The sequence below is a fragment of the Panthera pardus genome, unplaced genomic scaffold, assembly GCF_024362965.1.
Source record: "Panthera pardus isolate Hobbes unplaced genomic scaffold, ASM2436296v1 HiC_scaffold_24, whole genome shotgun sequence".
Taxonomy (NCBI): Eukaryota; Metazoa; Chordata; class Mammalia; order Carnivora; family Felidae; genus Panthera; species Panthera pardus.
The window spans coordinates 124,004,478-124,017,177 of record NW_026526810.1 but is presented as its reverse complement, the minus strand read 5'-3'; the positions used below and the strand labels follow the sequence as shown (position 1 = coordinate 124,017,177).

Below are 12,700 nucleotides of genomic sequence, written 5' to 3'. Positions count from 1 at the left end.
TGTGACTTGCTGCCTCTATATATAGACAACTAGTGAGTTGTCTCAAAGGTTATATCACATACTAAAAATTTACCTTTTTCAATGTTTCTAAGGAAACCAATTATTTTTATATCAGTAGTCCTTGACTGTGATTCAAAATCTACTTCCTCTTGAAGATCTTCAAACTGTTTATTGCATTCAGATGTTGATGTTGAACATTCATTCATTTTAACCTCCAAAGATGAGATTTTTGCTTCATTCTGTGACACTCTAACATTTAAATCAGAAAGATTTGCTTCCACTGTCAAAACTGCTGCTTTCATTCCTTTAATTTCACGGATATCAGTTGATATTTTCCTTAAAAGATGGGAAATATTGTCTAGCTCATTCAGTGAACAAGAGGAACTTGTTACAGAACCTAAGTCAATTGGCCCAGGTGAGAAGAAAATCGGTAAAGATGGTGATGGAAACCTTGAAGACATTTTCATAAAATTCTCTCTCCCTCTTAATATTTGGCAATTTTTCCTTCACAGCCCATTATATTGTTTCATCAAAAATAAAAAGTGATTAAGGCTGTTATTAAAAAGTATTAAGAGTGAATAACATCTTAAAACCTACAACTAAAAAGATAGGATTGTACATTTCTGGAGTCAGAACTCAAAAGTAAACTTGAAAATGCTAAACAAACCAGACCAATGTTCTCTTTGCTACAACTAAGAAGCCTTAATTAATATGAAGCCACGTATATCTTGTAAGCCCTATTTAAAGCTCCTCTCCAAACAATAAACCCTATTATTGCCTACAAAATAATTCTGGCTTCTGATTGGCTGAAAGCAGACATGTGACACACAAAGAATTTTCTATTATTTACCTCATCTGACAAGGAGCACTGAAGATCTGAAGTCAAAATTATAATATTAAGTACTTTATACCTGGATATGACGTGAATTTAACATATTTCTGTCCCTTTATTAATATAATTTTCAGGATTAAAATTATTTTTAAGTTGTTTTATTATCTTGAGTTTCATTTACCCTTGAAAATAGTACAGCAGAGTTTTTAGCATATCCTTTATAGGGAGAGGGTTGGTAGGGTATTAGACCCACAATCACAGACCTCTTAAAATATATATGGTAATACTGCAATTCAGCTGCATGAATATGGTATGGTAGGAATTTATAGATAAGAGAAATGAAGACTTGGCCTTGGTTTGATGATAGACTATTATTAGATGAGTGACTCTTCTCCCACTGTGTGGGTTATCTTTTAATTTTGATAGTATCCTTTGAAACACCAAAGTTTTTAATTTAGATTAAGTCGGATTTATCAATTTTTTTCTTTGGTTGCTTGTGTTTTGAGTGTCACATCTGAGAAACGACTGCCTAATCCAAGCTCATTTAGATTTACATGTACTTTTTTCCTAAAAGTTTTATGATTCTAGCTCTTACATGTAGGTCTTGGATCCATTTTTTAGTTAATTTACATAAGGTAAGGGTCCAACTTCATTCTTTGCCTGTGGATATCCAGTTGTCCAGCACCATTTGTTGAAATGAGTGTATTTATTCCCCACTGAACTCTGTTGACATTCTTGTTGAAAATCAACTTACCAGAAATGTACCAGTTTATATCGAGACTCTCAATTTGATTCTACTAATTTGTATGTATATCCTTAGGCTAGTGCTAGTCAATTGCTCTGCAATAGGTTCTGCAACTGGAAAATATAAGTCCTCCAACTTTATTTTTTAGTAGTTTTGGCTATTCTAGGTCCTTTTGGTTTCCATATGAATTTTAGGACCAGTTGCCAATTTCTTCAAAAAAGCCATTTATGTTAAAATTCCTATTTTAACATAAATGGAGTTGAATTCATATATCAATTTGGGGGAGGATCACCATCTTAACGATATTAAAATCTTCTAATTCAAGAACATGAAACGTCTTTCTGTGGCTTTAGTTTTCATTTTTACTTTGGTTACTAGCCAAGCAACAAGTAAGTTGTACAGAGATGCAAGATGGTGGACATGGCTCCCCATAGCCTCTACAAAAGAATTCTTATGATGAGTTGTAACCTTTGGTTTCCCAGCTAAAGAGATGGTGCTCACAATAACTGAAAAAAGAAAAAGTACTGAAATTTATAAAAGAATCTTTATTCATTAATCAACTGTATCTGTAAATTTAATCTAATTCCTTAAAATCTTTAGGTAGAAAGTAATTTTCACAATTTACAATGCTTTGGACTCATACAGAATTAAGAGCCCTAGCTGACAGGTCTCTGTAGTGTAAACAAACATTAGGAAAAACAGCACATCCTAAGCCAAACGCTAAGAAAACCAGTTGGCTCACTAGAGGGCAGCAAATTTCACTTCAAAGAGAGAAACAGGAAAGGGCTCTAACAGAGGAGTAACATAATGTCTAAAAAGAGCTCATTTGAGGCTTCCGATTATCAACTATTGTTCCCGGCCCAACTTTAGAATGCAAAGTAAGAAAAGATCCTTCCACAGATTCCAATGTAAATATCTACCAGCAGAGGGCATGTACATATTCTAAGGAAAGTGGAGTACAGAAAGGTTAAGGTCACGGAGTAAGCAGCAGCATCTGGATTCACACCTAAGCAGTCTGACTCCCTCAGTCCATACTCCTAATCACCATGTCATTATACTTTTCTCCAGGAATACGAAGTAGAACAAAACATGTCACTGATAAACTCATGTGATGTGTTTTATATGTACATATATGGTGTGCATATATACATGTAATTCTATTTTCACAGAAAAGACATACATGTACATACATATGAAAAAAATGCCAAGACGACTACAAACTGTTTTACGTGCAGTGCTTACCTCTGAGGAAGGCAACGGCAGAACTAAGGGGAGAAATTCTTTCTGTCTGAATATAAACACTCCTCTCTTTGCTAAGACTCCTTCAAAATGCTTTTAGTCCAACATGATACACTGGGCATATGCATTCATAGCCTCTCCTTCTGGAGTCCATAAAAATGAAGTAAAGAACTTAAGAAGGACAAAATCCTAACATACAACAGTGGCCTCCAAACTGAGTTTCTAAGATTACCCACTGAGGTAGAGGGAGAAATAACCAGAAATTTTACTGCATTAGAAATACTTATATCCCTATCCTCCTTAGGGTCCTATTTTAACATGTTCTAACATACTTACCAATCAATAACAGTGGGGATAGATGTAAATGAAATACTTACAGAATGTACACAGTAAAAAATGATTTCAGTACACAAAAAATTTATATAATCACAAATTATATCACACATTTAAAGACATGGGTTAGGAAGGGGATCACAGCAGATGCGATTTCAACAACCTCTGGAAAACAATATACATGGACAAATACCATCTGTGAGGCAGAGCAGAAAAGCCAGAAACCCTGGGAAAGCTGCGAGATAACACGTTCATTAAGACACAAGGATTTACTGAGCTCCTACTGTCTGGTACCATTCTGGGCACTCAATCACAGCAATGAACAACACACACACGCGCGCAGCGCGCGCGCGCACACACACACACACACACACACACACACACACACACACACACATATCCCTGGTCAGAGAACTTACATTCTGGTGGGGAGGGGAAGAAGATGAACCTCAAAAAACCCAAAATGTATGTTAAAGTATAACATGTTTTATGTTGATAACCTGAGCCTGGATAAAAAATATCTGAACTATGAAAACATGAAATGCCTTTTAGATAAGAAGTACTATGGGGAAAAATAAAGCTTTAGAAAAAGTGGGTTACGGAGTGGGGGGCTAGAGAGCACTTCACAGAGATGACTTCTGAGTTATATGGACATAAGGAAAAAAATATGCCAGGGTAAAAGGGGAAAGCATCTCAGACATGCTGTTCTTTGAGTGCTCTGGAAGAGGAACACACCAAGTATATCTGGTGGATAGCAAAGAAAAGCGGCGGGAGGGAGAAGGTGGTAGGTGACAACATCAGGAAGGAATCTTACTTTTATACGTGGGTGTGCAATGGGGAGCCACCAGAAGGTTCTGAGAAGGGGAGAAGCATGATCTCACTGACAGTTTAAAAGAAACACTTGCTACTGTGTGCAACAGACTGTAGGAGGCCGAGTTTGAAAGCAGACAGACCAGTAAGGACACTATTCTGATAATCAAGGCAAGTCACAGATGATGGCTTAACCTAGGATGGCAGAGGCAGAACTGATAAGGAATAGGTAAATTTAAATATACTCTGGAGGTAGACGTGGACAGGATTTGGTAAAGGTGGAAGGAAGAAGGAACATAAAAGGGAAGAGGAAAAGGAGAGAGAGAGGAAAGGAATGGTTCTAAGCTTGAAACAAAGAACAGCATTAGGTTTCTGGCTTGAGCAACTAGAAGAGTGGTGCTGCCATTAACTAGAATGAGGAAGACTGCAGGAAACAGTAATTAGGTTTCAGATAAGCTTAAAATAATTTGCAGTATATCCAAGAAGAAATGTAGAATAAGCAGTTGCACAGGAATTAGGAATTCAGATGCAAAGTCTTAGCTGGAGATATAAATTTGGGAGTGGAGAACGTTGAGATATTTAACTTGGATGACATGTAACAAAAGAGCATCCAACTGTGAGAAGTGAGGAACAAAGAAGACTACAAAGGACGTGAAACAGAAAACAAGGTTTACGAATGATACAGCCTCAGACATTTTTTTAAAAATTAAATGTTTTGGGGTGCCTAGCTGGCTGAGGAGAGTATGAGACTCTTGATCTTAGGATCAGGAGTCTAAGCCTCAAGTTGGGCATGGAGTCTACTTATAAAAAAAAAAAAATTAAATGTTTTAAAAAGGAATTCAACAAATTATCTGGGGAGAATCTAGACAGCTAGCAGGAGTGTAAGCACTTCCAAGGAAACGCCTCTACAATTTCAAGGCCAATTGCAGCTCCTTGTAAAACACTTTTCTTTCTTTCTTTCTTCCTTTTTTTTTTTGGAGAGAGAGAGATAGAGGGAACACGTGTGCTGAGGGGCAAGAAGCAGGGGGTGGAGAGAGAGAGAATGAATCTCAAGCAGGTTCCACTCAGCACGGAGCCCGACGCAGGGCTTGATCCCATGATCCTGGGTCAGGGTCATGACCTGAGCTGAAATCAAAAGTCAGACACTCAACAGACCGAGCCACTTAGACACCCCACTGTTTGCTTTATTTAAACAAAACCCACAGCAAAGCTTTAGCCCACACAATTCTAGGTAAGCCTCTTTACTGCCTTTTCTTAAACTAGGAACTGTGTGTCTGCAGACATTTTTAAAAAGAGCCTACACATAAAAGAGAAAAAAACAAAACAAAAATGGACTCTGAAGGAAACCATCAATTAGGGCACAAAATATAATTAAAAAAAAAATCCTCTAATTATGTTCTTCAGATAAATTTGAAGTAATACTGAATCCACAAAACAAGATACATAAATGGAACAAAGAGCTTATAGAAATTTTAAAATATGTTTGCCTTAAAAAAAAACAAAAACGGAGGAAGGTAATAAAGTCAATAAAACATCCCAAAGTAGCGTAAGATCAAGTAAAAAATGAGGAGAGAAAAGAGAAAAATCAAAGCAGGAAGTTTATCATCCAACTAGTAACAGAATTCCCAAAAGAGAACAATGAAAAAAGAACATGTTTTTAAAGAAATAATTTATAGAGAATTCCCCAGACTAAAAGCATGGATTTTCAAATTAAAAAGGTACAAAAGGTACCCAATCCAAAAGTGACTGACTAGCACCTATGTTTATCACAGCAAATTTCAGACCTCAAGAACACAAAGAAAATCCTAAAACTTTCCAGAGAAATGAATCCAAGGTATTCTATAATGGAGTAAGAATCACATGAGCAACCAACTCCTCAGCATAAACATGAGAAGCCTCAAGATAATGAAGCCATGCCTTCAAAGTTGTGAGGAAAATTCAATTTGGAATTCTGTACCTATCCAAAGTATCAGCTAAGTACAAGGATATCTTTAAGAGTTCTAAGTGCTCAGAAAAATTTACCTCTCATTCTTTTTAAGTTTCTTCATGATGTGGTGACAAAATGGAAGAATATACAGAGAAGACAATGAGATCCAGAAAATGCAGGGAAAACTCAGGGGAGGAGTTAAGTCCTGGAATGACAGCCTTGAAGCAAACCTAGTAAGCAACCAGTCAAATAAGCAAAAGAGGACAGAAGCTCTAAGATGAAGGTCCCTAAGAAAAGGGGAACCCAAAGACTTAACAGCATAAAATGACAGATTTTTTTGGCCATAATAAAGGTAGGCAATATAATAAGGGGGGGGGGGGGGGAAAGGGGGAAGAACCTAAGAAAAACAAAAAATTGTCCAAGAGTGGAAAAAAAAAAAAAAGACTCTAGGGAACCCCTAGCAAAGAGCTGTAGACAAAAAGTAAATCTGGTCGTCTATGAAGTAATATTCATATAGTCTCAATAATGTAAATATGCTGCTTATTGGTTCTCCACTTTTAGTCAATTTACAAAGAGTAGTCGTCTTAACTAGGAAAATACAACAAAATGTGTATCTGATCATCCTTAGCAATATAAAAGTACAGATGGCAGAGCTTAGAAGGTGTGGTGAGAAAAGATGTAGTTTAAAAAAGATATAGTTTAAAAAGGCACATAAATATCCTTATCTTTTGGGAGTCAAAATATACTGAAATACAGTAATCTCACAAAAAATAAATATTTAGATGTATTACTTAAAATAATAAAAGTAGCCAATAAATGAAGCAAAACACAGTGATTTTACCGAATGGGCCTAAAAAGCAGGGAACAGTGTTAGATCCTGATATACCGTAGCAAAGAACTAAAAGATACCACCTACAAGTTAGTGAATTAAGAAACAGTGGTTATAAAACATATTATAGACATGAAAAAAATTAAAGACATAAACATAAGCTTTTAAAAGCGGTAGCCCTCTGGGGTGCCTGGGTGGCTCAGTCGGTTAGGCATGTGACTCCTGATTTCCACTCAGGTCATGATGTCACAGTTCATGGATTTGAGTGCTGCATCAGGCTCTGCACTGACAGTGTGGAGCATGCTTGGGACCCTCTCTCTTCCTCACTCTTTGCCCCTCCTCCACTCACGCACACACTCTTTCTCTCTCAAAAATAAATAAACTTAAAAAAAAAAAAAAAAAGTGGTAGCCCTCTGGGAAGAACCAGTGTGGAGAAGAACAAAGCCAAGAATGTTGCTTTTTATGTTAAATTTTTCAATGCTAGTTGACTAATTTCTCATCTATCAGCAAGCATTACAAAGATTTGTTTTTCCAAATTTTCTATGGTGAATGTATATTTCATAGCGTAAAATATTTTATTTAAATGTTTTTTATACAACACATACAAAATAGGGAAATAAAGGAAATCCATGCCTAGACACATCGTAGTGAAACTGCAGAACATCAAAGACAAAGAAGATCTTGAAAGCAGCCAGAGAAAGGACAGATCACCTACAAAGGAACGACAGACAATTAGAATGACACAGGTCCACTCAACAATAATGGAAGCCAGAAAACAATGGAATAATATACACAAGATGTTGAGAACAAATAACTGTTGTTACCCTAGATTTGGGTATCCAGCAAAATTACTGCACAACAAGGGGAAAAAAAAACAGATAAACATTCTTGGCAAATTTAGACAAACAGACCAATTCTTAAAGAAACTTCCAAAGAATACACTTCAAAAATACTTGGAACATATTAGAAGAGGATGACCCCGACATAACATTCAAGATTTCAGAACAAAAAATGATAAACATGTAGGTCAAGTCTGAACAAACAATGCCTGGGTAAAATAGTGATAATGGTGCCCAACTTACACATTTTAAAAAAGACCAAAACAAAACAATGGAAACATTACGTAAGTAAAGACTGAAGCATAAGTATTCTAAAGTCCATTTACTTTGGAAATGGGGTCAGAACATTAACTTTTGAAATATGCGATTAAATTTGCATGGTAAAATTCCAGTGCAAACCACTAAATGAACAGAAATGGAGTGCTCTCATTTAAGCTAGTTAAAAAAAAAAAAAAAAGCAGAGCTGGGGCAATCAACAATAGTAACTAATGAATCTTTAAGGCAAAAGAGAAAAAAATGAAAGGCCACTGTGAATCAAAAAAGATGACAGAAACCAGTCCAACTACATATTAGAAATCTAAGAAATGTGAATGGTTTAAACTTTCCAGTAACAGGCAAACTCAGACTGGGTTAAAAAACAACAATCTAGCTTTATAATATTTAAGATATATATTTGCCTAAAACTTAAAAAGAGAAGACTGAAAACAAAATCAGGGAAAACAAATGCTGATAGAAGTATAGGAAAATTAAGATAAATATATCAATCCTAGTGGGCAATCTCAAGACTTTCTATCAATGACTGATAAATCAAGCAAACCAAAAACTCAGTAAGATCAAGATTTGAACAATGTAACCATAGAGCTTTATCTACTAAATGCAAAATTCTCAATCCAACAATTATAGTCCACGCTCTTCCAAAATGCACATGGAAGACGTATAAAATTGATGCCTTCAGTCTTAACAATTTTCAAAAAATATGTATGACACAGATCACAGTGACACAATGCAATTAAGTCAAGGGTACATATAAAAAAATAAAAGACAAAAACAAATCCTCCATATACTATAAATCAAAAACATTTCCATATAACTCATAGGTCAAAGATGAAGATCATAATACTAAGATGGATAATGAAAACATTATAAATTTGTGAATATGCAACAAAAGTGACACTCAAGAGAAATTTACACCTTAAATTTTTACATCTGAAAGACAAGCTAGAATAATTAAAAATATAGATGGATATATATTAAAAGAGTAGAAACCAATGAAATAGAAAATCAAGACATCAAAGGAGAATCAATAAAGCCAGAATTATTGTTTTTAAGTCTTTGAGCAAATTAACAAAATAAACTTCTGGTGACAGACTAATCCAAGACAAAAAGAGAAATAGCACGAATATTGTGAGGTGGTAGGCTAGTAAAAATAGAGGCCAGAGAGATGAAAGAACACTATCAACAACTCATGCCAATACATGTGTGCATATTTAGATTTAAAAAAAACATGTCAGGGGGCGCCTGGGTGGCGCAGTCGGTTAAGCGTCCGACTTCAGCCAGGTCACGATCTTGCGGTCCGTGAGTTCGAGCCCCGCGTCAGGCTCTGGGCTGATGGCTCAGAGCCTGGAGCCTGTTTCTGATTCTGTGCCTCCCTCTCTCTCTGCCCCTTCCCCCGTTCATGCTCTGTCTCTCTCTGTCCCAAAAATAAATTAAAAAAAAAAAAAAAAAGTTGGAAAAAAAAAAAAAAAAACATGTCAGAAAGCTGTAAAACAGTGAGTAAGCACAGTAATTAATGGCTGTTTGCAGAATGTCACTTTTGTGATTGTGAATAAATCAATTCAGTAAGAGCAACGGTAATCTTAAGCAGATGTGTTTGATACCTTTTAAAATTTTTAACCTTTTACTTTAAAACAAAACAACGATACAGAAAACAACACAACACAAACAGTAGTTTAAGGAATTTTAGAAGGCAAAACACCCTTACAACCACCATCCGGTCAAGAAAATAGAACTATGCCAGCTACCCCAGAAACCTTTCCATGTGCTCCATCCCAATCAGCCCTCTCCAAAAGTAACCATTTATGCCATTTATACTAATACCTAAATTTTCTTTGTGGCTTTATCACACAAGTGTGCATCTCTAGATGCTACAGCTTAACCTTGCCCCTCGTTATTTTGTCTTTTAGGTCTTTTAATCTAGAATTCTCAGGCTGTTTGACCTATATGGTGTCCCAGAGGCTGCTCTTTGCCTGTTGCACACTCATGATGTAACAACCAACATATTCCTCTGGCCTCTGTACCTCTGCAAGTTGACTGCTGATCAAATCCTCTGGCAAGACTAAGGTAGTTTTATTCTTTCATCTGGAGGCACGAAATGGCTTTCACTTTTTTCGTAGACATTAATCACCAGTGCCTACATTCATTAATCTACTGAGTTGGGGGAAAAAAAACCCACAAACTATAATTCTATCATTCTGTTTTTTTTTACTTACTAGCTGAAGTGATCTTTAAAAATGCTTTCCTAGCAGTGTGTGGTTGGTTCAGTCAATAGAACATGTGACTCTTGATCTCAGGGTCATGAGTTCAAGCTCCACATTGAGCACAGAGTTTACTATAAAAAAAAAATGCTCTTCCCATCTACTATGTAAAGAATTGCAAACATTTTCTATTTTAGGTTGGGGGAGCTTTATGGTCTCCTGCAACTATTCAACTCTGTGGATGTACTACAAAAGCAGCCAATACATACATGAATGGGCATGGCTTGGTTCCAATAAAACTTTACATACAAAAACAGATGCTAACTCCTATACTATTCAGTTACCCAGGGCTACCACTCTTTAAAGACAACATAAATGCTCAATTATGTATCCAGTTTTCAAGACAATGGATTAGCGTCTATTATCCTCCAGAAGCTAATTAAGGATTTACTTCAAAACATATGAAATCATGGATTTAAAACTGTTTGATGTGCTTTGATAACTGCAATGCTTACCCTTACTGAAGATCAAGTGTCAGTTTCAGTTGCTCTTCACAAATTGGCCCACTTACACTTTCCAGTTAGTACCTACTGGCTGTTTTGGAATTTTTCTGTTCTCAGGTCCATCGTTTACTGGAACTGCAAATAATGCCGACATGGCAAACTGCACAATCCAAAGATTTTTTTTTAATGTTTATTTTTGAAAGAGAGAGACAGAGCAGGAGCAGGAGAGGAGCAGAGAAAGACACACAGAATTCAAAGCAGGCTCCAGGCTCTGAGCTGTCAGCAGAGCCCGACACGGTGCTCGAATTCATGAACCGTGAGATCATGACCTGAGCCGAAGTTGGATGCTCAACCGACTGAGCCACCCAGGCGCCCCACAAGAGTTTTTTTTTGTTTTTGTTTTTTTTAAGAGAGAATGAAGAAACAAACATAAGATGAAATCACTAAAGCTTCATGAAATGTTTGAACCTAGAACAATTTCAAGAACACAGTTAAGGAAAAATGAAAAAAACATATGCCAACATTAGAAAGGTGTAAGTCAGAAATAATGTGATGAGCATTCAGTTTGGGTGGGTTGTTAAATTCAGATCTCAGTAGAAGAGGAAAAGGAAACTAGAACCTTTCCTGATACGAAAAGAAGGAAAAAAGGTTGGAAAGCAGTGGAGAATGACTGGACAGGCCTAGAGCCCAGATATTGAAGCTGTGTAAACGCCAAGTTGATGGCGTCAATCCTGGACAATGCAGGAGATGGAAACATTAGAATACTCTCAGAAAGGAGTCACATGATGTCATATTGTATATTTTTATAATAGAGATTTTTTTATTTTTTTAATTTATTTTTATTTATTTTGAGAGAAAGAAAGCACACGATGTGCGCACATACAAGTAGGGGAGGGACAGAGAAAGAGAGATAGAGAATGAATATCCCAAGCAGGCTCCACATTCAGCACAGAGCTTGATGTGGGACTCTAGCTCACAACCCTGAGATCATGACCTGAGCTAAAATCAACAGCTGGACCCCCAAGTGACTGAGCCATGCAGGCACCCCCAGAGGCACACTTTAAACAGGAAAGTGTTTGTACTTGAGATTGGGGTGGTGGGGTTGAGAGAAAGGAAGCAGAAAGGTCAGCTCAAGGCTAACCATAGTATGCCAGCCACAAGAGGATAATAAATTAGGGCCACTGGGACAATAGGGCAGATCTGGCAGGTAAGAGACAGAATGCTAAGAAAGAGGAAATTTAAAGATTTCAAGTTTAAGAGAACAGGGATAAGATTAACAAAAAGAAAAAAAGAGAAAATGTAGGCATCTATGTATCTCTAAATACAAGTTTTCTTAAAACCAGCAAAACACTGGTAATTATTAAGGTGAGGTAACTGGATTCATGGGAATTCACTGCACTATTCTTTCCACTTTTAATAACATTAAAAATTTCACAATAAAAAGACTCTTAAAATTCTGAAAAGTATAGGTACAGACTTTTCTCATGGTCCCTTCTCATTCTATTTTTGGGCCTAATGAGCACTTTTGTCATAGAACATTTCATAAATATTGAGTGGCAAATATTTAATGTCTCATAAAAAAAGTATAATAAAGGATGACGTATCATTTAAATTATTACCTTGGCTTTTTTCTATATTATCTCCTTTTGTTTCCTCTTCTTTAATGGGAGGACTTATCCTGGGGGTCCTGCTTTGCCCCTGGACCATTTCTGCCAGCAATTCTTCTTGAGAAGTTCGAGTTCTGGGAGCAACTGGAAGTGTCTGTTTCTGTGAGACTTTTATACAAAAAGGAAAAAAGATGAGAAATGCAGATGCAGTAATACATCAAAACCGAACAGTGAACATGTCCTATTAAATATAAATGCTTCCTCGGGTTTAGGACGTATGAAAAGTTTGAAACCGTTCAGATACCAGCTTTTTTCTTACAATATTCCAGAGAGACCAATAACGGATCTCATCTCTACATTTTAAACCATGTGCCATAAATACACTGCCACGCAAACGTATTCATTTTTAACCAAAAGTAGTTTATAATTTTTTTAATATTTATTTTTGAGAGAGAGAGAGAGAGAGAGAGAGAGAGAGAGAAATAGAGTGTGAGCAGGTGAGGGGCAGAGAGGGAGATGCAATTCAAAGCAGGCTCCAGGCTCTCAGCTGTCAGCACAGAGC

The 12,700-nt window shown here is 36.5% G+C and overlaps 1 protein-coding gene across 5 annotated transcripts in view; it reads right to left on the bottom strand.

Annotated features, from left to right (window-relative positions):
• ZC3H14 (zinc finger CCCH-type containing 14) overlaps window positions 1–12,700 on the bottom strand; it is a 47,184-nt gene that overhangs the window by 17,224 nt on the left and 17,260 nt on the right. For 4 of the 5 annotated variants that reach the window (XM_019461978.2, XM_019461980.2, XM_019461977.2 and 1 more), the window contains exon 9: window positions 12,151–12,306. In XM_019461978.2, the coding sequence (XP_019317523.2) occupies window positions 12,151–12,306 (156 nt within the window). Of the gene's footprint in view, window positions 1–73; window positions 682–12,150; window positions 12,307–12,700 lie in introns of those variants that run through there. The other variant, XM_019461981.2, reaches the window with a different exon arrangement.